General features: G+C 39.3%; 1 protein-coding gene across 6 annotated transcripts in view; it reads right to left on the reverse strand.

Annotated features, from left to right (window-relative positions):
• Positions 1-27,715, reverse strand: part of LOC137020325 (adhesion G protein-coupled receptor A3) — a 186,753-nt gene that overhangs the window by 88,188 nt on the left and 70,850 nt on the right. For all 6 annotated transcript variants that reach the window (XM_067385692.1, XM_067385691.1, XM_067385690.1 and 3 more), the window contains one exon: positions 24,707-24,925. In XM_067385692.1, the coding sequence (XP_067241793.1) occupies positions 24,707-24,925 (219 nt within the window). The remainder of the gene's footprint in view (positions 1-24,706; positions 24,926-27,715) is intronic.

The raw sequence follows: 27,715 nt of genomic DNA on the forward strand, positions 1-27,715 counted from the left end.
GAATTTGGTAAGTAGTTAACAGTGAATTAATTATGATTGTGCCCCCTCAAGTAAAGTCATGACATAAGTATACATTAACAAACCATTAGTTGATGTTAGTATATGCTTAGTTAATAATGAGTTAATTATGATTGTGCCCCCTCAAGTAAAGTCATGACATGATGCACATATCACACATCATGAACTAATATATGAATAAACACTATAGAGTGCCATCCTTATTCCTTTACACCCCGGTACAAAAAAAACTAAAATAAAAAGTATTTGTATTTTACTTTTATTTATATAATTAAACATATATGGACTTGAAAGCAAGCCATAAACATACCTATAAAGACACACATAAGGCACATTTACATGTAAAATCGCGCGCGTCCACAAGCTAATGCTAATCAAAGCATATACATTTAAACGACAAAAATACAAATACAGTTAATAACTGCACATAACCTCCTGAAAACCCCAATAAAACATACATGTAAATATGTCTTTAATTATTAATTTGGCTTACCAAACCAGTCAACATTTATTAGTTTAAAATGCCAGCAACACAACAAACGCGCCAAGAGAACACCTAGCGTGCGCCACTAATGAGTGTCCTGCCAGAAACAAACCTTACATACTTTAGTTCCGGGAATAAACTATGACTATTTAGCTGTGACTAAATATAAATTAACTATAAAAATCAGAAAACAGTTTAGATCAAATTAAATTTATTAGTTAGTCTATTTTCCACATTTGATTAGACAGATCTATGTAATTAATGGCCAAATAATCATGTGCCATTGCAATTATTTGTCACAAAGCTGCAGATGGCAGATTATGATATTACAGTGTAAATTATGACAGTATTAAATCACGTTTAATTCAAATTCAGAGTACTTCTTGTTTACTCTTATGGAGGCTGATTTATTTAGTTTACCCCTAAATGTTAATTAATGCATAACAAACATGTATTAACGCGTAGTTAAGGGTGCTGTTTTCATGCATGAATCCTTATGACTCCTGTCGTAGTTAAGGATCACTCTTCATTAGTTCATATCTTAACTAATCATGAGTTCATGTTGAAGTAACTATTAATTTAGGTATTAGTTCATGGTTATTCATGTACTGTTATCGTAAAGTGTTACCAAGATTTTTATTGTTTTTGAAAGAAGTCTCTTCTGCTCACTAAGGCTGCATTTACTATATTTTTTGATGCATTTACTGTATTTTTTTTTGTTGAAAAAAATAGTAAATTTGTAAAACAGCTGTTTTCTATGAATATATAGTAAACTGTAATTTATTCCTGTGATAAAAGCTGAATTTTCAGCATCATTACTCCAGTCTTCAGTGTCACATGATCCTTCAGAAATCATTCTGATATGATGATTTGCAGCTCAAGATCGATCTTCAAAAATATATTTAGCAAGGCAACATGAAACTGATTAAAAGTGTCAGTGAAGAGATTTATAATGTTACAAAAGATTCTACTTCAAATAAATGAATCAAAATGAATAGTGAAAAATGAATGTATGACACACAAATCTGAAGCAGCGCGACTGTTTTCAACATTGATAATAATCATAAATGTTTCTTGAGCAGCAATTCAGCATATTAGAATGATTTCTGAAGGATCATGTGACACTGAAGACTGGAGTAATGATGCTGAAAATTCACAGGAATAAATTACACTTTACTATATATTCACATAGAAAACAGTTATTTTAAATTGTAATAATATTTCACAATTTTTACTATATTTTCATTTAAATTCATGTTTGGTGAGCAGAAGAGACAAAAATAAATAAATAAATAAATTAAAATCTTAATTATTCCAAACTTTTCACTGGCAATGTATAAGAAAGAATTATAGTGTTTTTTGTTTCTATTACTACTAATATTAGAAAGTCAAAATCTATAATATTTTATTCATATCCCATTTGCTTTCTTTCTTTAACAGTTCTATCTTATATTCTGTCTTATATTTTTTTTTGACAAAACTGTTGAAGACAATAAACTAATAAGAGAGTGAGCGGTCCTATGGATCTGGTGCTGCATTCTCAGCCCTGTCAAAATAAAAGCCTGACACTTATCGGCTGATGTGATCATTGAAAAATTACAAATATCAGCCGATATATCGGTCAGCCACTACCTGACAGCAATTTAACATGTGAAGAGGCATTTACAGGTCTTAAAGAAGCAGTCAGCAATACAAAGATATTTAATAGGAAAATACAGTCTTAAAAATAAAGATTCCAAAAGGGGTTTTAACACAGTGATGCCATAGAGGAACTATTTTTGGTTCCCTGAAGAACCTTTCAGTGATCAGTTCTTTAAAGAACATTATATTAATTTAAAGAACCTTTTTTCCACTATAAAGAACCTTTAGTGCAATGGAAGGGTTCCATGGATGGTTCTTCATAGAACCATCAATGACAATTAAGAACCTTTATTTTTAAGAGTATAAATTACTAAATTGTTGATGCATGAAACTTTAACTTCATAAGCAGAACGAAACGATCCAATATAGATGAGCCTTTTGATTAAAAGAACATGGGAGATATTTTAGTATTTACTCAAAAAACGAAGAAAAGATCCTTAAAAAAGTGAATCACGAGGCAGACAGAGTCACACTGAGCTTCAGCAGGACAGAGCTCTGACTCACGGCCACATGAGGTGATACTAAACTCATGATGACAGCCTTTTGATACAATCTGGAGATTAAACTAAACTACAACTAACTGAAATTACACATGCACTGCAAGTGCTGTAAATCACAAATAAATGCACAAAAGACGAGAGGAAGAGAGGGAGTTTTATTACCTTTCTGGACATGGACAGTATACCATACATACATTTTCAATGGAGGGACAGAAAGCTCTCGGACTAAATCTAAAATATCTTAAACTGTGTTCTGAAGATGAACGGAGGTCTTACGGGTTTGGAACGACATGAGGGTGAGTCATTAATGACATCATTTTCATTTTTGGGTAAACTAACCCTTTGACAACCACAGATTCCTGAAATCAAGAATCAAAACTGCACAATCTCCACCTTTAAAACAGCTGACATCATTCCCTTCAGAGTGAACATATATAAACACTGATTGATCTCACTAAGTCATTATTCCCCTTGTCCTGGAATCCTCCAGTTGAGTCCCATGATGAATCACAATATTTCACAAACATGCATGAAAATCCCTTTAGACAGGGTCCATTTAGAAAAATAGAGTGATTGTATTATTTAAGAGAAGCTTTTCCATGCTGCCAGGTGTATCAAATTAAAAGTCCATCAAGAAAAGTCCCCATTCCTCACTACCTCATAAATAAATAAATAAATATTTTTCCTCTTTTATTTTCTTAATTTGACCAGACAGTAAAGTAAATCACACCCTGGTCAAAAATGGCCGGCCTTATTAAAACTGCTTGTAAATCGCTCATTATGCACCGAATATTGGATTCAATCTTTTTGTCAACTTGTTTTCTTTCAATTAGGACAGGATTTGTATCAACTGATTGATCGTCAGTCAAAACATCCAAAACATTTTGGTAAGCTGTACTTCGTCTGTAAGCTGTGACATTATTATAAATGAAAAGGGAACAAAAGCGTTTGTGTTGTTTACATTATATGCACTTGCACACCGATTGCCAACTAAACACAGACATCTGATGCAGCTTTACTCACCACCCATGATCTGCAAATCCAGCACCAAACTGGGACTTGTTTACAAAGCATTCATCACCGAAATCCTGGGAACAAACAAATATGTGCACAACACCATTGCTGTCCCGGAAAAACAAACTTCATCCTTAATGCTGGGTTCTTTGGGAAGTTGAAAAACGTCTCGGTTACAAAGGTAACCCTCGTTCCCTGAAGGAGGGAACGGAGACGTACGTCGGACAGACCGACGAATAGGAATCTCGCTAGAGAGGCCAATCTACTTCGAGTGTAACTAAACGAGCCAATGCACATTGGCATGCAATCATATGCATCAGCTGCTCGCCTCGCAGCGCGGGTATATAATGAGCAGCAGGTGCGTTGCATCTTCAGGTTTTCGCTGAGGAGCCGAACCGGATAGGCGGCAGCATCAGCGGGGTACAGCGACTGTGGCGACGGGACGTACCTCTCCGGTCCCCCCTTCAGGGAACGAGGGTTACCTTTGTAACCGAGACGTTCCCATTCAGTCGGTCACGTTCGACGTACGTCGGACAGACCGACGAATAGGAATCCCTACCAAAGCGCCACAGGAGCTGCCCCTTCCAGCGCTCTGTTGCAAGCCACCTGAACCCCCTTGCCTGAGGATGGTGGGACAGGGCTAACACAGAGAGAGTCGATCACTGCTGTTCCCCAAAACCCATTCAGTGAGACTATTGGATAACGCTGGGAAAGCGTACCCTTCGCTGGGAAAGGAACGCTGCGGAAGCCACATCCTTCCCCGAAGGAGTTATGTGGAGAAGTACATATGGACTAACCCTGTAGGGCTGTGCTACATATGGAAGAGCTGGGGTGACTCCAACCCGATGAAGGGTAGGTTCTCCCAGAGGGAAAGACACGGGCTTCGTTTAGGAGCAACCGTGGAACCAACCATATGGGATCCCCGTAGGGTCACACATATGGAACCCAGCCTAAACCCGGTTCTCAAGGATACAACGGAGTATAGGCCTGGCGCCAGACGCTCCGCCACGTCGGCTGCCGAAGGGATATCGGAGGACTCGACAGGGTCTGCCTTGTAGGGACTCTCTGGAGAAAAGAAGCGCATGTAGCGCAGCAAGCCGACACTAAGCCGGGGCCTCTCCGTGCCTCTGACCTGTGGCGAGAACATGGGAGGAGACCGGCTCGACACGAAGGCTATAGTATCTAGCGAACGTGTTAGGTGTCGCCCAGCCCGCAGCTCTACAAATGTCTGTCAGCGAGGCGCCACGAGCCAGCGCCCAGGAGGATGCGACACCTCTCGTGGAGTGAGCATGCAACCTGAGCGGGCAGGGCACACCCTGAGCTTGGTAAGCCAGGGCGATGGCATCCACTATCCAGTGGGCCATCCTCTGCTTGGAGACAGCCTTTCCCTTCTGCTGGCCTCCATAACAGACAAGAGCTGGTCTGAGGTCCTGAGGCTTTAGGTTCTGTCTATGTACAGTCGCAAAGCGCGGACTGGACAGAGTAAAGCCAGGGCTGGGTCTGCCTCCTCCGAGGGCAGCGCTTGCAGGCTCACCACCTGGTCCCTGAAGGGACTGGTAGGAACCTTGGGCACAAAGCCAGGCCGGGGTCTTAGTACCACGTGGCTATCACCCGGCCCGAACTCCAGGCACGATTCGTCGACCGAAAATGACTGCAGGTCCCCTACCCTCTTGATGGAGGCCAATGCCACCAGCAGCAAAGTCTTCATAGACAGAATCTTTAAGTCTACTGACAGCAAAGGCTCAAAGGGAGCAATCTGAAGTGCTCTCAGCACCAGAGTGAGGTCCCAAGAGGGTATGGAGAGGGGACGAGAAGGATTTAACCGTCTCGCCCCCCTAAGGAACCTGATGACCAGGTCGTGCTGACCAACAGATTTGCCATCTAAGTGGTCGTGGTAAGCGGATATAGCAGCAGTATGGACTTTTGAGGGTGGAGGGGGGACAGCCTACGCTCCAACCCTACTGCAAGAAGGAAAGCACGACTCTGATCGAGCATCTTCGGGGTCTTCCCGGCGAGAAGAGCACCACTCGACGAACAGGTTCCACTTTGGAGGCGTAAGCACGTCTCGTAGACCGTGCACGTGCCGAAGTGATGGTGTTAAGTACCTCAGGGGTAAGTCACCTAGAACCTCCGCATCCCGTCCAAGGGACCAGACATGGAGTTTCCAGAGGTCTGGACGCGGGTGCCAAAGAGTGCCCCGTCTCTGAGAAAGAAGGTCTTTCCTCAGAGGGATGGGCCAGGGAGGGGCTGTCGCGAGGAGTGAGAGTTCTGGGAACCAGGTCCGGTTGGGCCAGTAAGGCGCAACTAACAAGACCTGCTCCTCGTCCTCCCTGACTTTGCACAGGGTCTGTGCAAGTAGGCTCACTGGGGGAAACGCATATTTGCGCAGGCCCCGGGGCCAGCTGTGAGCCAGTGCATCTGTCCCAAGTGTCCCCTCGGTCAGAGAGTAAAACAACTGGCAGTGGGAGGTTTCTGGTGAGGCAAACAGGTCTACCTGAGCCTTTCCGAATTCCCTCCAGATCAGCTGAACCACCTGGGGGTGGAGTCGCCACTCTCCTGGCAGCGCAGCTCGTGATAGCTCGTCGGCCACACGGTTGAGCACACCGGAGACATGAATGGCGCGAAGCGACCTCAGATGCTTCCGACTCCACAGGAGGAGATGGCGGGCGAGTTGTGACATGCGACGGGAGCGTAGACCACCTTGACGGTTGATGTACGCAACGGTCGCAGTGTTGTCCATACGGACCAGTACATGCTTGCCCTGAAGCAGGCCTTTGAGGCGGCTCAGAGCAAGGCGTACTGCCAGCAACTCGAGGCAATTGATGTGCCAATGCAGATGGGGTCCCGTCCAAACCCCCTGAGACTGCATGCCCGTATTACGTGGCACCCCAGCCGGTGGCAGAAGCATCTGTGAACACCACAGCATGCCGGGACACCTGTTCTAGGGGCACTCCTGCCCGAAGAAACAAGGGGTCCGACCACGGACTGAAGGTTCGGCGGCACTCCTGAGTGATTGGCACCCGGAATGTGCCGCGCTGCCACGCCCATCTCAGGACTCGGCCATGAAGCCAGTGCTGAAGCGGTCTCATATGAAGCAGACCGAGCGGTGTTACAGCCGCAGCAGCCGCCATATGCCCCAGGAGCCTCTGAAAGAACTTCAGTGGGACCGCTGTCCTGCCATTGAATGTATTCAGGCAGTTCAACACTGACCGAGCACGTTCCTCTGTGAGGCGTGCTATCTGCTCGACCGAATCCAACTCCATACCGAGAAAAGAGATCCTCTGCACCGGGGCGAGTTTGCTCTTTTCCCAGTTGACCTGAAGCCCCAACTGGCTGAGGTGTCTGAGCACCAAATCCCTGTGTTTGCACAACTGATCCCGGGACTGTGCTAGAATGAGCCAGTCGTCGAGATAGTTGAGAATGCGAACACCCCGTTCTCTCATGGGAACAAGGGCTCCCTCCACGACTTTCGTGAAGACGCGGGGAGACAGGGCCAGCCCGAAGGGTAGGACTCTGTACTGATATGCTCAACCTTCGAACGCGAATCTCAGGAATGGCCTGTGTCGCGGAAGAATTGAAACATGGAAGTACGCGTCCTTCAGGTCAATCGCTGCAAACCAATCTCGGGGACGGATGCACTCGAAAATGCGTTTCTGCGTGAGCATTTTGAATGGTAGCTTGTGGAGGCTCCGATTCAAAACTCGCAGGTCCAAGATCGGTCGTAACCCGCCGCTTTTCCTGGGTACAATGAAGTAGGGGCTGTAGAACCCCGACCTCAAATCGGCTGGAGGGACCGGCTCTATCGCGTCCTTCGCCAGTAGGACTGCGATCTCCGCACGCAGGACAGGGGCATCGGCATCTTTCACTGTAGTGAAGAGGACGTCCCTGAACTTGGGGGGGGAGCCGGGCGAACTGAATCGCAAAGCCGACCCTGATGGTCCGAAGGAGCCAGCGAGACGGACTGGGGAGCGCTAACCCGGCTCGCAGAGACCGTACAAGCAGGACCAAAGGGACCACCGGTGTACCCGCAGCAGGGCAGCGAGGTGGAACACAGGGACGCGGCTCGGGGGGCTCTCTTTGTGAGGCGGCCCGAAGCGGCGTCACAGTGTGCTAGGCAACACTTACCTGGCTCCACGGATGGACAGAGGGAGCAGTCGAGGCTTTGGCTGCCCGCTGCTCGCTGCTGTCCACTGGCAACAGAAGAGGGGGATGAGAGTGGTGAGGTTTTTCTCCTCCCACTGCTCTCCAAACCCTCTTCAGACCTGGAAATGGAGGAACTGCTCTTTAAAATTTGGGTACCGCTGCCTCTTGGGTCAGTGGCGGAACAGAAACAAACCCAATAAAGGATTTACCACCTGGCCCTCCTCCAGGGGTGGAAGAGCAGCCCCACCCATCTCTGGGTCGCCCGTCTCAGGGGTGATTCTCACCAACCAGTTAAACAGCTGCAGAGACGGGAGGCGTCATCTCCCCGCAATGGATACAGCAGAGCCTGCTGGGCCGGAGTTTCTTGCAGGGGACGACACCCTTGGCGACGAGCAGACTGAGGGGCGGCCCAAGAGGAACTCAATGGTTTGTCATGGGAAGCTCCCCTATCCGCTACTAACTGAGGAGAACCGCTGGGCTCAGTCCTCGACAGTGTCACCGAAAGGCCACCTCGTAAGATGGGAGCATTGAGAAAGCATTTAGCTTGACAACCTCTCACACCTCACAAGGTAAGCCAGGGGGCACTTCTGGACCACGGAGGTGGACATCGTCTGGCTGAGGGCCTGCGCCGTGACTTTGATCACGGTTAGTCAACAAGCGCAGCTCAACCCCAGCACAGAACTACCCTCATGCAAAAAGAGTGCCTTGGCCTCACATGCAGGGTGGGTGTGGTCTGTGTACAGCCACCCCATCCAAGAGGGTAGTGAGAGAGGAAAAACTTATGCAGATTGGCACCTTTGGCATTCCATATTTATGGCACCAATATACCCCCATACTGCCAAGTTTTCCATGCACATCTGGAAGACCCAGGAAAGCATGGCTGTAAACTCTGAATCTGAGTCAGCATAAGCACACACCATTACAGTGGGCAGCGTCACCCTCATTTCCAGAGCATAACAGCACTCTCTCCGATGCTGCAATCGACGTCTGTCCCTCAGCTGGAGCTCTGAATGAAATGCTAGGTTCCCCTATGAAAAGGACCAGCAATCCAATCCAGAAACTGCACAGCTTGCAATGCGCTAGAGAGGGAGGGGCCCTAGGGGGTTGGTTCCCCCGAAGGAACCCCTCAACCTCATGTCACCCAAGCCATATCAGCAAAGTAGACCTCTTCTGGTGCACCAGAGAGGGCGCTACAATGGAGATTACGCAAGGGAACCGCGCATCTAGAGCGCCGAGCGAGCGCTGGGTTGCCGTGACAACCCGCGCGCTGCAGCCCGGCAGCTCGACGGCACACGACACGCAGAGGAGCGAGAGGTTTGCTCTCGCTGATCTCCGCGGTCTCCCAGAGTGTCGGGCAGAGCCGCGGCTGTGCTTTTACACACAAGCGGCAGCTGGCCAACAACAGAGGGGACTCAAGCTTCCCGGAGAAAGAAGAGTCACGACCGGCGTGTCGACGTGATCATGTTCTCATATGAAAACATGAACACCCACGAACATCATTTCAGCACGCGCCCAGACATGCGAAACGGTGATCGTGGCCGTCAGTGAGGACAGGAACGATCGCATCCAGAAACACAAGTAGGATGTCGTCTTTAAAAAGACGCGAATCTACTTGTGTAAGCTCTTTCAGGGACTTTACTCTTTTAGAAGTGCTGAAGCACGCAGGGGAACGGCCACCGCAACACAGACAGGGATTGTGTGCAGCCTGTCATGTGCTTTCTCTCTCTTTGAAGGCGCTCACTCTTACCAGCCGTAAAAACGGCTTTTCAGCGCTCAAAAGCGCACCGTACCGGCCGTGAGAACAGCCTTCTGACGCTGTCAAACAGCTATTTGCTCAAAAACGGCAAACGAAACAGAAAAAGAGAGGACGTCGACCCCGCTGCTGTGCTGTTCGCCCGCACTCGGAAAAAAAAGAGAAGTTCAACCAAAAGCTTGACTCGTCTTCTAGCAGACACTCGCTTGCAGAGAACAGGAACAAACACCGTTCGGCTCCGAAGCGAAAAGCTGAAGATGCAACGCACCTGCTGCTCATTATATACCCGCGCTGCGAGGCGAGCAGCTGATGCATATGATTGCATGCCAATGTGCATTGGCTCGTTTAGTTACACTCGAAGTAGATTGGCCTCTCTAGCGAGATTCCTATTCGTCGGTCTGTCCGACGTACGTCGAACGTGACCGACTGAATGGGAAGGTAATCTTCCCCTCACAACCAAAAACACACTCCTTTGGTGACAGGAGCTGTGTCTCATTTCAGAGGCTGCGTCCTCTGGAGGTCACATTTGAAGGCTGAATACTTCATCAAGGATGTCATATTTAAGAAAATTAACCGTAATAAAAATGGACTGATATTCATTGTGAGGTGTAAAATACTGTAATTTCTTTGTTACTTTGCAATCTAATGGTTATTTTTCTTAAATGAGACCGATGATGTATGCAGCCTTCAAAGAGTGCAGGCCCTGAATTGGGACACAACCATTGTTGAAAAAATCTCTCAGCTTCCGTATCCCAAACAAAACGCATTGATGGGCGTGCTCTTGCTCTTGCTCTGGGTGATGTGTGTGTGGAGAAGTGCCTATACAAGGAATTCTGCTCTCTTTTGATGTCATACAGGCCATACTCGTAAAAAAAAACAAAAAAAAAAACTCCAAATCCTGTACCAAGCGTTGTATTGGAATTTGCACTTGTCTAAGCCCCGCCTTCTTTGATTTGATTGGCCATCTCACTCATTCTGACAGTGATGAGTGCTATTGAACCACTGAGGCAGACCAGCCTAAAAATGTAACTTTTAAAGGTGCCCTAGAATTAAAAATTGAATTTATATTGGCATAGTTGAATAACAAGAGTTCAGTACATGGTAATGACATACAGCGAGTCTCAAACTCCATCGTTTCCTCCTTCTTATATAAATCTCATTTGTTTAAAAGACCTCTGAAGAACAGGCGAATCTCAACATAACACCGACTGTTATGTAACAGTCGGGATCATTAATATGTACGCCCCCAATATTTGCTTATGCCAGCTCATGTTCAAGGCATTACACAAGGGCAGCCAGTATTAACGTCTGGATCTGTGCACAGCTGAATCATCAGACTAGGTAATCAAGCAAGAACAACAGCGAAAAATGGCAGATGGAGCAATAATAACTGACATGATCCATGATTACATGATATTTTTAGTGATATTTATAAATTGCCTTTCTAAATGTTTCGTTAGCATGTTGCTAATGTACTGTTAAATGTGGTTAAAGTTACCATCGTTTCTTACTGTATTCACGGAGACAAGACTGTTTTTTAAACACTTGCAGTCTGTATAATTCATAAACACAACTTCATTCTTTCTAAATCTCTCCAACAGTGTGTAATGTTAGCTTTAGCCATGGAGCACTATCAAACTCATTCAGAATCAAATGTAAACATCCAAATAAACACTGTATTTACGTGATTAGACATGCTGCATGACGGACACTTTGTAAAGATCCATTTTGAGGGTTATATTAGCTGTATGAACTTTGTTTATGCTGGTTAAGGCATGCGTGAGCTCCGTGGGCGGGGAGCACGAGATTTAAAGGGGCCACAGCCTGAATCGGTGCATATTTAATGATGCCCCAAAATAGACAATTAAAAAAATGAATAATAAAAAAAAAATCTATGGGGTATTTTGAGCTGAAACTTCACAGACACATTCAGGGGACACCTTAGACTTATATTACATCTTTTAAAAAGACGTTCTACGGCACCTTTAAAACTTTTTGTCATCCTAACAGCAAACAGATTGATGCATAATGGAGTACAGCAGAGCAGCATCAAGAATATCAAATATTTGGGGGGGGGACAATTTGGCCATTTCTAATTAATGTCTGTGGAGGTTGTATTATACCAGGAACTGTTATTTATTCTGATGAAGATCTTCATGTTCTCCACTAGCAGAAACACTGTAAACTCTCAAACCAATTAAAAGAGAGAAATACTGCGGATGAGTCTGAGCAGATGCTTCAGTCATGCACTGGGTGAAAATGTTAAAAATAACCTTTACTGTGATTCACCATATGCTCAAATCCTTATTTAACATAATATGCGTCTAGACTAGAGAGCTCTGAATAATCAAAATCTGAAGATGCAACATACAGTATGAATTATAAAAAGGCTGCAGAAATGCTGCATTAATTTTTTTTCTCATCTGATTGTTTAATTCTGCATTCCCTCAACTTCCTCCATTAAACTTAAACATTTTTACACACCTGTTTCTTGGCAATGTGCACATAAATTCTCACATAGAAGCAGTAAATGTCATAAATAAAGTGTGTTATGGGCCATAACTAGAGCAGTAACTGAATCCTGATGCTTTATTGTATAAGCAGAGATACAGATGATAAAATATCAAATCGAGTGAAAGATGATAAACTCATTGAGCGCAGGAGCACACCGTATAAGCGCTGCGCCTCCTACTATACACACATTTGAACAACAGTGATTTAAAATGAGATTTAACACTGATGAAATTTTGGGCAATGAACCAACAGCACACTTACAATCTCTCTCTCCATTGGTTCGTTGACTGTTGCCATGACAAAACCAAGGAACAAAACTGGATTCTTGTGGTTTTTGAAGCTTAAATTATGCATTTTAATATCCTGAATTTATGTTAGTGATAAGATGTTGAGAGAATGAAGCTGAGATCATCAGGAGAAAACTGTGTTAACTGAAAAGCCATCTTGATTTCTGGCGGCCCTAATGTTCTTATAAACAGACCGATAAACGGGGCCAAGATTGGTGCTCAGGTGCAGGAGTCAGATGGGAATGAAGCTGGACGAAGAGACTCAGACAGAGATCCTCATTGCCAAACCATATTACACTGCTTGTTTATGTGCCTCTGCACTGCAAAAAAAAAAAAAAAAAAAAAAAATTATGTTCTTCCTCAGTATTTGTCTTGTTTTCCAGTACAAACATCTAAACATTCTTCCAACACCTTCCAGTGTCCCTCCAACCTGATGGCTTTCGGTAAGACACCAGCCTGCATCCAAGGACCTGGTGTCTCACACTCACATCTGAGAGCATGCATAAACTCACCGTCTCAATTCCCAAATCTCTCAGCTCTTCCAACCAGACGGCCCTAACCAAAAAATACACAGTGCTCATTCAGTAAATGCACAGCTAAACAGATGTGTTTTCAGGAAGATCTCTTCAGGAAGATAAAAGCAGACTCCCCTTGCTTTGAGTGAACCCTTGGTAGGTTCTTTCAAGATTTTACCATCTATTGCCTCGAAATCAGACATAGTGGCTAATATCTGAAGATGTGGACAAGTCTGTCTGACCTCAGCAAAACACGAGGATGTGCTGATCGCACTTCTGATATCATTGATCTTCTCAGGAAAAAAGGAAAAAAAAATTCACTCCATTTGTATTCAGAGAGCAATTCACTGGGAATGTGACTTGGGGGGTTATTTACTGAAAAATTTATGCTTAAAACAAGAACCAGTATCTGGCAGGAAACAAGCTTCCATAGAAAATTAAACTGTAATACTTAAAGTCTTTATACATAATGCATTATTAAAGTTTTTAATGCATTAATTATGCCTAGTAATACACATTAAAATGCATTGTATGGTCTCATGAGTATCAGTTATGATACATTATATTACTCACTGTTACAGCTTTAGAAAGTATAATGCATTAAAGGTTCCCTCAAATGAAAAATTGAATTTATCTTGGCATAGTCAAATAACAAGAGTTCAGCCGTCACTATTTTCATTTTTAAACACTTGCAGTCTGTATAATTCATAAACACAACTTCATTCTTTATAAATCTCTCCAACAATGTAGCATTAGCCGTTAGCCACGGAGCACTATCAAACTCATTCAGAATCAAATGTAAACAATAAAACAGTATACAATACTCACATCTGACGCATACATGACGAACACTTTGTAAAGATCCATTTGAGGGTTATATTAGCTGTGTGAACTTTGTTTATGCACTGTTCAAGGCAAGCGCGAGCTCCGGGGGCGTGGAGCACGAGAATTAAAGGGGCCGCAGCCTGAATCAGCTCATTTATAATGATGCCCCAAAATAGGCAGTTAAAAAAATGAATAAAAAAAAAATCTATGGGGTATTTTGAGCTGAAACTTCACAGACACATTCAGGAGACACCTTAGACTTATATTACATCTTTTAAAAAAAAGTTCTAGGGCACCTTTAGAACACACGACAATCAAACAATTTCAGATGTGACAAGGAATCTGCAAATATCATTATGAATTTTAACTTTGATTACAATTATTTATGAAAAGATATAATGCATTATAACATGCATTATGATTACCTTTATAATGCATTAGACATAAACAATTATTTTCCCTTTGAATTAAGTTGATTTTCATGAAGTCACTTAAATTTGATACATTTTTCATATTTTCATATTTGAAGTAATTTTTGCTTATAAAGTAAATGTATCTTGATTTAAGAATGTTTAGATATTTGTGCTTGAAAACAAGAAAAAATACTAAGTAATACTTTAGTATTATTTAGCACCACAAAATGGCCAAAAATATGTGAAAATAATGACACAATGAAGTCAATGATTGTGCTTAACTGGTGGGGTAATGTCAAATCAAGATTTGCAGACAGACAGACAGACACACACACACACACACACACACACACACACAGAGAGAGAGAGAGAGCTTAGTCAAGAATCCAACATGCAGACTGTCTCTCTAACAGATTAATACTCTACGCTGCTTCTTGTAATCCTCTATTTCTACATCTGTGGCTGTTAAGATGATCTCATTGTCTGGCTGTCTGCTCTTCTTTCAAAGTGACTGGAGTCCTTTAAATCTGACTGAATGAGAGTGAGAGAGAGAGAGCAGATGACGTGTTTTTACAGTCACTACATACAGAAAACAACAGTCAGAATGTACAGAGGTTCAAGAGGTTTCTCCTTCTCAGTGATGCTCAAAGACATGAAGAAAGACTTTGATGATGATGATGATGTGACTTCACAAGCTTTTAAATCATCTATCTATCTATCTATCTATCTATCTATCTATCTATCTATCTATCTATCTATCTATCTATCTATCTATCTATCTATCCATCCATCCATCCATCCATCCATCCATCCATCCATCCATCCATCCATCCATCCATCCATCCATCCATCCATCCATCTATCTATCTATCTATCTATCTATCTATCTATCTATCTATCTATCTATCTATCTATCTATCTATCTATCTATCTATCTATCTATCTATCTATTTTCTGATTGGTCAATCTAGTGGTGATCAGCAGCCACTGTATATCTCATTGCACAGACCAACTCTTAACCTTAGCTTACATTACACAAATCCTGACCTACTAAAACTTTGCTTTATGTTGATGTAATGTGGAGGTGCATATGGGACATTTAGCGCTGCATTAGCAGTAATTTGTGTTTTCATTTAATGCGTTATTAATAGCTTTTTAACAAAAACATTTGAAGATGGCTGTTGATCTACATCATAAATTTGTACATATTGCACTGCAATCTGGGCTTGAGATGAAAGCAAATTCATTTTAGAGTAAAACACCATATGGACACCAAAAAAGGATGTGCATGTGTGTGTCCTGCATGTATTCGCTTGCCCAGCTGGTACGTGTACGAGTATGTGTGTGTGTGTGTGTGTGTGAGTCAATGGTCAAAATCCAGAAGATTAAACCCTCTCTGGTCATATTTGGACTCTTGTAGTGACCAGCGGCAGGCCATATGGCGGCACCCGTACAGCCGAGAAGAGAAAGATACATCTATCACAGATGGATTCTGTGAAAACCTCAAAAACAGCCTGAAACACTTTCATGGCGGCACACTGAGATGTGTGCTTTTTCATTTGTCAAATACGGCACGTTTAGCCCATGTTAATCCAGCTCTAGGAGCACACTCAATGTTCGTGGGTTTGGGTTTGGCAAACAAGACAAATTCAGGTCACTAATCTTTAGTGAAATAATCTTTAGAAGTGCATATATTTCTGATTTTGTGTCTTCATAACAGACACAAGTACGAGCTTGTATTACATTAGATTCAACAGTTTGTGTTTTACTGTACTGTACTTAGTTACACAGCAAAAAATTATTAAAAATTACAAAAAATGTTCTTCCTCAGTGTTTCTGTCTGGTTTTCCAGCACAAATATCTAAACATTCTTAAATCAAGATACATTTACTGGAGAAGCAAAATGACTGAAGATATTAAGTCTTGTTTACTGAAAAATTGAAAATAAATAAATAAATAAATAAATAAATAAATAAATAAATAAATAAATAAATAAATAAATAAACATTTAAGTGACTTCACCAAGAACAAATATCTGCCAATGGTGTCAGAAAAAATAAACAATTTAAAAAAGATTTTTTTTTTCTCTGATTGTATTAACATATTTCGAAGCCACTCGAAGCCACACTCTAAAAAATGCTGGGTTAAAAAGAACCCAAGTTGGGTTGAAAATGGACAAACCCAGCGATTGGGTTGTTTTAACTCAGCAGTTGGGTTAAATGTTTGCCCAACCTGCTGGGCAGTTTTATTTAAACCAACTATTGTTTAAAAATTGCTATATGGCTAGTTTAAAATGAACCCAAAATAGTTGGGAAATTAAAAACCAGATGCAATTAGAGGCAACAATAATAGACAAAAGGTGAATGTTTATTAATAAGCTTTAATATTTTATTAATATAAATTTAATAGTTTAATAGTCTATTTATATAAATTTGTTATAAGCAATTTAATAAATGTTTATTGTTTAATAATTATTCATTGAACATTAATAAATGTTCATTTACTTTGGGTTAATTTTAATTAAGCAATACAGTAATTTTTAAACAATAGTTGAGTTAAATAAAACTACCCAGCAGGTTGGGCAAACATTTAATCCTACCGCTGGGTTAAAACAACCCAATTGGGTTTGTCCATTTTTAACCCATTTTTTAGAGTGAACTCAAACAAATTATTATTCTGTATTAAAGATCAGTGTTTGTTATTGTAAACACAAACTATTAAAAATCGCTTTAATTGAAATCAAGCTGAAATAAATTAAAATCTAAATATTAGACGAAACATGAAAATTAGAAATGTTTAAGTTAATTAATTTAATTTAAATAATAATAAAAATGACAAAAGCACACTACAAAATTACTAAAACTAAAATTTGAATAAAACATTCAATGTTGTTAAAAAAAATTAAATTAAATTATATAAAATTAATGTGCCACCTGTCAAAGGGTTTGATATGCTGCAAGTGAGTTCTTGAATTTTATGTGCTGGAAACAGGAAAATTCAAAAAAGATCTGAATGACTTTGGCATGGGCCAAATAGTGATACTAGACAACTGGGTCAGAGCATCCCCAAAATGGCAAGTGTTATGGGCTATTCCCTGCATGCAGTGGTTATCTACCAAAAGTGGTGCAAAGACGGACAACCGCTGAACCAGTGTCAGGGTCATGGGCCTTAAAGGTTTTTTGATACACTTGGGCAGCGAAGCCAAGACCGTCTGGACTGATCACAGAGAAGAGATACTGTAAAACTGAATTGCTGAGTGCCACTTTGACATGTGCCACCTACCTAAAGATTGTTGCAGTTGCATTAGAGCTGGATCACTATCCCAGCATAGTGGCATATAAACAACCACACTGTGTGAAAAAAAAAAGTTCACATACATAAACTATCACAGACACATGCTCATGAGTTCACGGCATAAAGTGTCATTCACAGCAGTTAAACGTAACGAGGTGTTACTGTAATTAGCGTCCCTGAAAGCTCCTGCCCCTGCGTACGGCAGCGCTGCTGCTTCTCAGACGCTCCGATCGTCTTCATCTTAGCGTTTTAATTGAAGCCCACAGATGGGCCACATGCACACAATTTGCAGGGCAATTAGTGAGCGTCCTTCCTCTTTTTTTTCAGACTGTGGATGAGAAAAGCTGAGATCACGCAGATGACTGCGGTGGAGACCTCATTCACTGACTGTAAGAATTAGCACATAATGAGATTTGGGGTTTGAACAGCAGCCATCAAGGGAAATAAGAAACATGTGTGGAGTCACTGTGATGTGTGTGAAAAGATCTGTGCTCCTTCTGAGAGACGTGTGATGTGTGTTTGTGTGTTTCTAACTGTATTCATAGTATTATGGTGCTTAGATTTGATCAAGCTAAAATGAGAGAGAGAGAGATAACAGAAAATGATGAATGAGAACCATTTAAAACATTCTCAATGGTTTGTCTCTTAATTTGATTAAATGGAGACATTTGCTGAAGTCCTGCATCTCAGATGTTCTTCCTGAGAAAAAGGCCCCAGTAATCTCACACGTTTATAAATATAAATATTATTAATTATTATGATGAGTTTATGCATATTAATTATTAATATCTATAAATATTCTTTAACATATAATATAATGAATGAATCAGTTGAATAAATAATGGCTGCATCCGAAATTGCATACTCTCTTGAGTAGGTACTTATTTTGAATAGCTAATTACTTTGCAACTGCTAAAAAAGTATGTTCTGCCTAGTATGAATGTGTGAATTATGAATGTAATCCAGCCGTGCTACATCTGCCATGTTGTCATTATCATGTGACCTACCAGTGCCACTCTGGCCTTTACTATGGGAAAGTAAAGATCATCTGAGTACTTTTTGCCTACTTTTATGAGTACTATAAATTTGGAAATACTTCTTTTGTCACATACTGTTTTTCACCTACTATTTATTATGGAAGTATGTGATTTCGATTTTGGATTGTTTTCTTCCTGAATTCATCAGTGCTTTTAAATGAATAGATTTAGTACATTAATCAATGATTCACTCATGAAGACAATCACTTGGCAGCACCTACTGGTGTGTTGATGTAACCTGCAGAAAGTGTCTGAAAACTGAGAATTTAAGCTGATCAAAATTACCGTAACAAAAATCTATTACAGTAATGAGAAATGAGCAAACACATTTGGGGAAAAAAGTGGTTAATTATCATGATAATGCAAATTGTAATTTCTTTTTCATTTTTCATGGAGTGAAATGTGACCTAAACACATTTTTGTGAACCTTGAGAACTGAGATGTGAAAGACCAGCATCTGAGCAATAACATTTTCACTAGCAGGATGTGCCGTATGCAAATGTTCTGTTCATTTAGTGTTAATTAACTCTCACAGCAGACATGTTTTCTGCCATTCAGAGACAAGCGGACAGCGGCTGAGATGAAGAGAAACAGCTAATTGAAATCAACAGCTACTTTCATGAATGTTTTTTATACAATTCTCTTATATCGTGATATCACTGATTTCAGCTTTACCCACCCTTAAAAGACACGGAGGATAAAGAAAAATGCTACTGAAATGCTACATGGCATAATTTCTTTCATTACACTGTTAAAAAAAAGAAAAAAAAAGAAAAAAAAAAAGTACACCCAATTCAACTTATAAGCTTAAATTCAGTTGCTGCCTTAAATTTGTACATAATCAAATTGGATGTACAAGTACAATTTGAAAAATAAATAAAAAAAAAATGTAAAAAAAAAAAATGTTCTGAGAATGTTTTGCTAACATTCCCATTAAAGGTGCCCTAGAATCAAAAATTTTATTTACCTCGGCATAGTTGAATAAGAGTTCAGCACATGGAAATGACATACAGCGAGTCTCAAACTCCATTGTTTCCTCCTTCTTATATAAATCTCATTTGTTTAAAAGACCTCCGAAGAACAGGCGAATCTCAACATAACACAGACTGTTACGTAACAGTCGGGATCATTAATATGTAAGCCCCCAATATTTGCATGTGCCAGCTCATGTTCAAGGCATTAGACAAGGGCAGCCAGTATTAACGTCTGGATCTGCACAGCACATGGCAGATGGAGCAATAATAACTGACATGATCCATGATATCATGATATTTTTAGTGATATTTGTGAATTGTCTTTCTAAATGTTTCGTTAGCATGTTGCTAATGTACTGTTAAATGTGGTTAAAGTTACCATCGTTTATTACTGTATTTACGGAGACAAGATTTGTAGCTATTTTCATTTTTGAACACTTGCAGTCTGTATAATTCATAAACACAACTTCATTCTTTATAAATATTTCCAACAGTGTGTAATGTTAGCTTTAGCCACGGATTTAAGATTTAAAGGGGCCACAGCCTGAATCAGTGCATATTTAATGATGCCCCAAAATAGGCAGTTAAAAAAAAATAATAAAAAAAATCTATGTGGTATTTTGAGCTGAAACTTCACAGACACATTCAGGGGACACCATAGACTTATATTATGTCTTGTAAAAACTGGTTCTAGGGCACCTTTAAGTTATAAGAACATTAGTTCTGAATGTTCTCTGAACATTCAAAATGTCCAGTTTTTTATTATTATTATTATTATTATTATTATTATTTTAAAAATGCTTTTTCTTGGTTATGCAAACATTAAGGGAACATTCCATCTTATCATTCTTCAAATATTATTGGAATGTTACTTTTGAATGTTCTCTGAATGTTCTGAAACAAGTAGTTGCATTTAAAAAAAAAAATATATATTTATAAACATAACTTTGAACTAATATTCTATTAATGTTTCTGGAAGAATATTTGTGCATAACTTTGGGAGAACCTTGCCAGAATGTTCAGTATTAGTTCACTTTCAAATGAAAATTACCCGAAGCTTCACTCACCCTCAAGCCATCTTAGGTGTAACAAGTTATGAAGTAAAATATCTAGCTTCTGCCAGACTGCCTTCCGTATTCAGCATACAAAGAAATTGTACTCTCGCAGTTCAAAAAGCTTACGCTGCGTCCTACACCTTCCCTATTCAACTCACGGAAAAAGCTTAACTGACCCAACGCCAGTTTACACTTTCTTTGTACGTTGAACACGGAAGGCAGTCTGGTGGAAGCTCGATATTTTACTTCATAACTTAAATATGGATATTTTGTTACACAAATGCTTCAGAAGGCCTTTATTAGTGGAGCCGTGTGGAGTATGTTTATGATGGATAGATGTGGATGGAAGCACTTTCTTCAGCTCATACTCGTTGGTCCCATTCACTGCCATTATAAATCTTGGATGTGTCAGGATATTTATTATAATATCTCTGATTGTGTTCATCAGAAAGAATAAAGTCACATACACCTAGGATGGCTTGAGGGCCAGTAAAGCTTGGGCTAATTTTAATTTGAAAGTGAACTAATCCTTTAAACTAACTGTGGTTACTTCAGGGAAACTACTCACTGCTAAAACTTCTCTGGATGTCAGTTATTCACTTCTGGAAATATCAGTGATATGAAGACAATATCAAATTTGCATACACAAATGGACTGGCGTATGGTTATGTAATTATCAGTGAAAATAAATACACAGAGCATGACCCAGTCAAAGTGACAGATAATGATTATAGAGAAAGTTCAAATGAACGAGACGAAGCTCTACATTTCTCTTGCACACTCATGTTTAATTTTGCCCTCACAGGTTAGATGGGTCAGATATGCTTGATGGTTTAGCTGTCGATGGAAGAGTGTCTTTATCTTTACTTTTATTCAGTGTGATAATGTAGCCAAGCAATTTACAGACTAAATTCTCTCTCTCTCTCTCTAGCGCAGTGGAGATGAAACGCTTCCAGTGTTTTAGCATTCAGAGGCGTTTCTCTGTTTGCTTCACACAGGTGAGTGAGTGTCAGAGAGCTGTGCAATACATCTTTAATGCAGCTCTGCAGATGCAACGGCCTAAACACAGAGACATGGAAACAAATGGAGGAGATGAACGCAAGCATGAGAACATCTCACAGGTGGACACAACATATGTTAACATATATTTAACATATGTTAAATACTGTATATGTGTGTTGTAAACAGCACCGCTTCATGAAATATACATATTTTTCATATGTACACACAGCCACCAGGGAATACTGTTTCCATGAAAGGGTGTACATGGTCTGCAACAATGCTTAGGTAGGTGGTACATATCAACTTTGAGGACCAAATGTTCACTTGCTGCCTAATATATCCCACCCACTAACAGGTGCCGTGATGAAGAGATCATCAGTGTTCCTCAAACAAAGAATCACATGATTTCAGAAGAGCTGAAATGTAGTGCACGAGTCATATGTCATTTGTGGAGTTGAGTAAATAATACATTTTAATTTTTAGCTAAACTATTCCTGTAAGGACAGACAGATGACAAAATGGACTTTGATATTTGATATTAATATTTAATATTTGATTTAAGTATAATATAAAACTGTATATGAATGATGTGATCATTATGAATGATCTAAATCACCCAGAGGCAACTGACACACAGCAGGCAAATGAAGACCTGATCAAAATATATTTCAAAGAGAAGTCAGCGGGTACTTCACTTGTTAGTGTGCACTAGGGCAGAATGATGATCAATTATACAGACCCCGAGACTGATATATGAGATTCGCCTCCAGCGTTTATGTGAATAATAGTGAACTTCACTGTTGCTCCTCATTAGACCAATGTTCTGCGTTCTGCTCGATTGTGTGCGCAACAGTTCTGCATTGAGCCCTGAGGATAAACTTAATCTATACATTTTACAAACACAAAAGAGTTATTATAGAACAATCCAGAACTATGCAGCATTTCAAAGAACTGTTCTCAAATTCCGTAAACCAGTGATTCCCAAACGGTTTTGTCAGCTGAACCCATTTTAAGCAAAAAGATTTGAAGCTAATATTTTAATAATTAAAAAAACACATAAAAAAAACATATTTGCATGTTCACAGTGCTCTGATGTCAGTTAATGGTCACATGATATGCAGGTACTTTTTTGTGGGCAAAAGTTTGGAATAATAAGGATTTTGAGGATCTGTTCACAAAGATTGAATTTATTCGATTTAAAGCTTGTAATATATTTATACATTTAAACTTAATATTTAAATATATATATTTTATATATATATATATATATATATATATATATATATATATATATATATTTAAACATAATTATAGAATTTTAGAATGATTTCTGAAGGATCATGTGACACTGAAGACTGGAGTAATGATGCTGAAAATTCAGCTTTGATCACAGAAATAAATTACAGTTTACAATATATTCACATAGAAAACAGATATTTTAAATTGTAATAATATTTCACTGTTTTACTGTATTTTTGATCAAATAAATGATGAGCAGAAGAAACGTCTCTTAAAAAAAAATAATTATTCCAAATGTTTGACCGTCATCGTAAGTGTTGTAATTTTATTGTTTTTATTATTTCATTGTTTTACAATGAGGAAATATTCTATTCTATTCTATTCTATTCTATTCTATTCTATTCTATTCTATTCTATTCTATTCTATTCTATTCTATTCTATTCTATTCTATGTCTGCTGATGGATGGATGAGTGAAGCAGTCCATCAGGTAAACAGCGAGTCTCGATGTGATTGTGTGTTGGAGCTGTTCCTCAGACTGAAGCCTGATCTCTTCATCAGAGCTCCAGAACTCACAGCTGGACATCCAGAACAGGCACACAGATATTATTAACACCTTCGTCTCTCTCTGTTCTTTCCTCCAAACATCACACAAGCTTCAGCCCATCCAACCCAGACTCCTGTTTTAGCTTCATCTCATAACAACAGCCTAGTGTTATCAAGTCACATAAATTCTGTTTGTTTCTATTGTCACAATAGCATTGGATGGCCGCTGTCAAAAAATACTCTCTTTAAATGGATTTCAGAATACTAGTGTGTTCAATAACAATAACATGCAGTTATAAAATCAAACCATCAGTAGAACTGAGCTCTGCTGCCGTGTGAAAGAATCTTTTAGCACATATACATTTAAATGTAGAGTAAATATAAATGTATATTTATTTACACACATAAATATACATGTATAGTCTTTCTCATCTAGGAAAGCAGATGAAAAATACGGATGACTCATGATCTCGCTCTCAGGGGCGGATACAAACCTTCTTCCAATCAAATGCTGTCTAGAATAAGAATGCCCCGTCCCCTCAGTTATAAATACCACCAACTTCTGACAGGCAGTGCTAGTAGTAAGTCACAGGTATTGGCTGTGACTTAAACTAAAGGCTAAAAACATGCCAACTTCCTGTTTCACTAGAAAATTCATCAACACAGAAAGAAAAACTATTTGACCAGAGAGCGAGAGACATAAAGACATAATAACCCTGTGAATAAAATATTAAATTATAAAATATTTAAAATTATAACATTTCAATAAAACATTGATTCATTAAAGCATTTAGAGAATCATAATTAGATGATTTAAAACAAAGACATTAAAACCATTTCAAATTTATAAATAATTAATTAGGAAAAATAAGGAAAGACACTACAGGTGAACAGATGTGTAAATGAGGCATCTAGCAACTACTTAAATATGCACTCATTTGCATACATTTCCCGAACAGAAATCTGAAAATTGTATAAAGCCAGATTTAAATAATAATAATAATAATAATTTTGTTGACATATTAAAGTTAAATAAATCAAAAACTGTTAACAAACAGAAAACAAATACATTTTCACCATGTTTTTATGAAATAAAATGTTATATAAACCAGGTGAATGATATATGAACAAACCTTCAAAATATAAAACTGTACGGTTTGGTGTGTGTAAAGCTGCTGAAGTGGAGATTTCTCACTCAAACCCACTGCCTTTACATCGAAATCTAACGATGCAAATCAATAAACTGTAATAAAACAAACACTTAAATGTGTATTTCAGAAGTTTTCTTTCCACTAGTCTAAAAGAAGACATGTTATGGAAGCAAAATAGACCTAAAAAACTGACCAGTGCATGAAAAAACAATGCAAGTATCTTGCCTTGATTCAAGTAACTTGGACAGAATAACTGGTTCAAAGGTTATTGGACACATTGTTTGGTTAGCAATGACTCTCACCTGGCTGAGCTGACCCATGGGTGACCCTGAGACATTAACCGTGTGACATCTGAAGTCGAGCAGGGTGTCGTGCTGTGATCCGGTGATGCTGACGCCCTCGCCGTGACCCGCGTCAGCCACAGGGGGCAGTAGAGGTGGCCGCTGCACCACGGTACACAATAAACCCATCAGAGCGGCCGGTCTGACCATCAGGGCCTCCAGAGCGATGTTAGCAGAAACCTGCCGAAAAAACAGAGACAGAGGACGTTACGCGACCTACTTTCCTCACACTAATTGCTTGTTGGAAAATAAACATCATTCATTGTACGAGGGTTTCTGCTGAGTGAGTCAAGGACTGATTATGAAAATATAAAAAGACTAAACAAAGACTCCATTAACGATCAGAGTCTGTACCCTACATAATCAGAATAACAACAGACCAGCAGCTCAGAAACGGATGAAGGCAAATGTGTTTGTGATTACGTCAGTATTTACACGCTTAGAGTAGAAACCCACCTGAGATCCATTATTATCTACAGTATTAGTCCACAGATTAGCAAACGCAAGGATCCCACGGCCCAAAATGCATCAGGGAATAAATCAGCAGAACACGAGCCCCTTTTCTTTAGTGCTTAATGAGCAAATCTCAAGAGTAATTCATTCCAATTCACAAAATAAATGTTTTTTAATCAAAAGAAGCATGCATTTCATGCACAATATCGTTTAGCAGTGAACACTTTATTTAAATTAGATGCATATACAGTACAGTCCAAAAGATTGGAACCACTAAGATTTTTAATGTTTTTAAAAGAAGTTTCGTCTGCTCACTAAGGCTACATTTATTTAATTAAAAATACAGTAAAAAACAGTAATATTGTGAAATATTATTACAATTTAAAATAACTGTGTACTATTTAAATATATTTGACAGAGTAATTTATTCCTGTGATGCAAAGCTGAATTTTCAGCATCATTACTCCAGTCTTCAGTGTCACATGATCCTTCACAAATCATTCTAATATTCTGATTTGCTGCTCAATAAACATTTATGATTATTTTCAATGTTGAAAACAGTTGTGTACTTTTTTTTTTCAGGATTCCTTGATGAATAGAAAGTTCAAAAGAACAGCATTTATCTGAAATACAAAGCTTCTGTAGCATTATACACTACCGTTCAAAAGTTTGGGGTCAGTAAGAATTTTTATTTTTATTTTTTTGAAAAAAAATTAAAGAAATGAATACTATTATTCAGCAAGGATGCATTAAATCAATCAAAAGTGGCAGTAAAGACATTTATAATGTTACAAAAGATTAGATTTCAGATAAACACTGTTCTTTTGAACTTTCTATTCATCAAATAATCCTGAAAAAAAATATTGTACACAAATATTTTGTACAATTGTACACATTAAATGTTTCTTGAGCAGCAGATCAGCATATTAGAATGATTTCTGAAGGATCATGTGACACTGAAGACTGGAGTAATGATGCTGAAAATTCAGATTTGATCACAGGAATAAATTACTTTATGAAATATATTCAAATAGAAAACAGTTATTTTAAATTGTAATAATATTTCACAATATTACTGTTTTTACTGTATTTTTAATTAACTAAATGTAGCCTTGGTGAGCAGATGAAACTTCTTTTAAAAACATTAAAAATCTTAGTGGTTCCAAACTTTTGGACTGTACTGTACATATATTCTGCCTCTTTTTAAAGCCCATCTTTTATTAATGTAAAAACTTTTTCCCTTCACAAATCCATCGAATGAGTTTTGTATGGAAGCTTGTTTTCGCCATGGAATAAAAAAAGTAAAAAAGTAACAGAGACTTTTTATCTCGCAATTCTGACTTTGTTTCTCACACTTATATCTGCGCGAAATAAAGTCAGAATAGTGAGATATAAACTGAGAGAAATAAAGATATAAACTTGATATAAAGATAAAGATATAAACTTATGAAATGGTACCCACTAGGGGTGTAACGGTACACGTATTTGTACCGAACCGTTTCGGTACAGGGCTTTCGGTACGGTGCACGTGTGTATCGAAGCATTACATTGCAACCAATATTCACCACCAATAACCGCAATAAGCTCTGCGTTTTGTTACTTTCGATAAGAAACAAAGTGTCATCCTTCAAATTCTGTCCACGAAATCATGAAGTTTAAACAGAAAATGCCATTTTGACGTACTTTGATGTGGGGTGACAGATCACTGTACAGGCGCCTCAGTTCAACCGGCAGCGCGAGCGCGGAGCGCAAGTGAATGTGTTCATCTCTTCCTCCTTAATAGTAGTTACAGAATAAACATGAAAGAACATCTGAAGGTATGTTGCAAGATTAAGTACAACTTACTGAAACGGTCATATCTCATGTAATCGCTCATTCAGTGTTTCAACGGTGGAAAGACATCAATGAAAGCGTCCGTATTCAACAATATGTCATGATGCATTTACCTCAGAAAAGCCATTCAGTGTTCACAGCTTGTTAGTTCGCTAGAGAAATGAACTCTTTCGCTTAATATATGCACTGTATTAGCCAATATCTTCATTATTTTACTTAATCTTTTAGTGATATCCTGATTAGGCTATTTAATGTATGTTTAAATAAATCTGATGTTAAAATAACAGCCACTGTGTAGAAATGATTATATTTCAACAACGAATTGGAGTAAAAACATTTAGAAGTTAATGCAAAAACTGGCTTCGGTGCAGCTTACAGGTTTGCATACAATTTGTTATTTGAGTGTTGATTATTTTATCTAAAAATAAAAAGCAATTGAATTTAGGCTAATAGTTTGGGCTTCTTTCAAGTTAGGGCTCCCTACATAGTTTATAGCATTAGCAGAGATCTTTTTTTTTATCCTTAAGAAACTTTTAGTTTTAATTTAATTTAATTTAATATATTTAAAGACAAAAACACAATTTGTTCAGTAAACCTCTGTTTAATAATAAAAAAAAAGCAATTTTATGTTTAGTTTTCTCTCCACCTGCTGTACCGAAAACTGTACCGAACCGTGACTTCAAA

Source organism: Chanodichthys erythropterus, chromosome 5, assembly GCF_024489055.1.
Source record: "Chanodichthys erythropterus isolate Z2021 chromosome 5, ASM2448905v1, whole genome shotgun sequence".
Lineage (NCBI taxonomy): Eukaryota > Metazoa > Chordata > Actinopteri > Cypriniformes > Xenocyprididae > Chanodichthys > Chanodichthys erythropterus.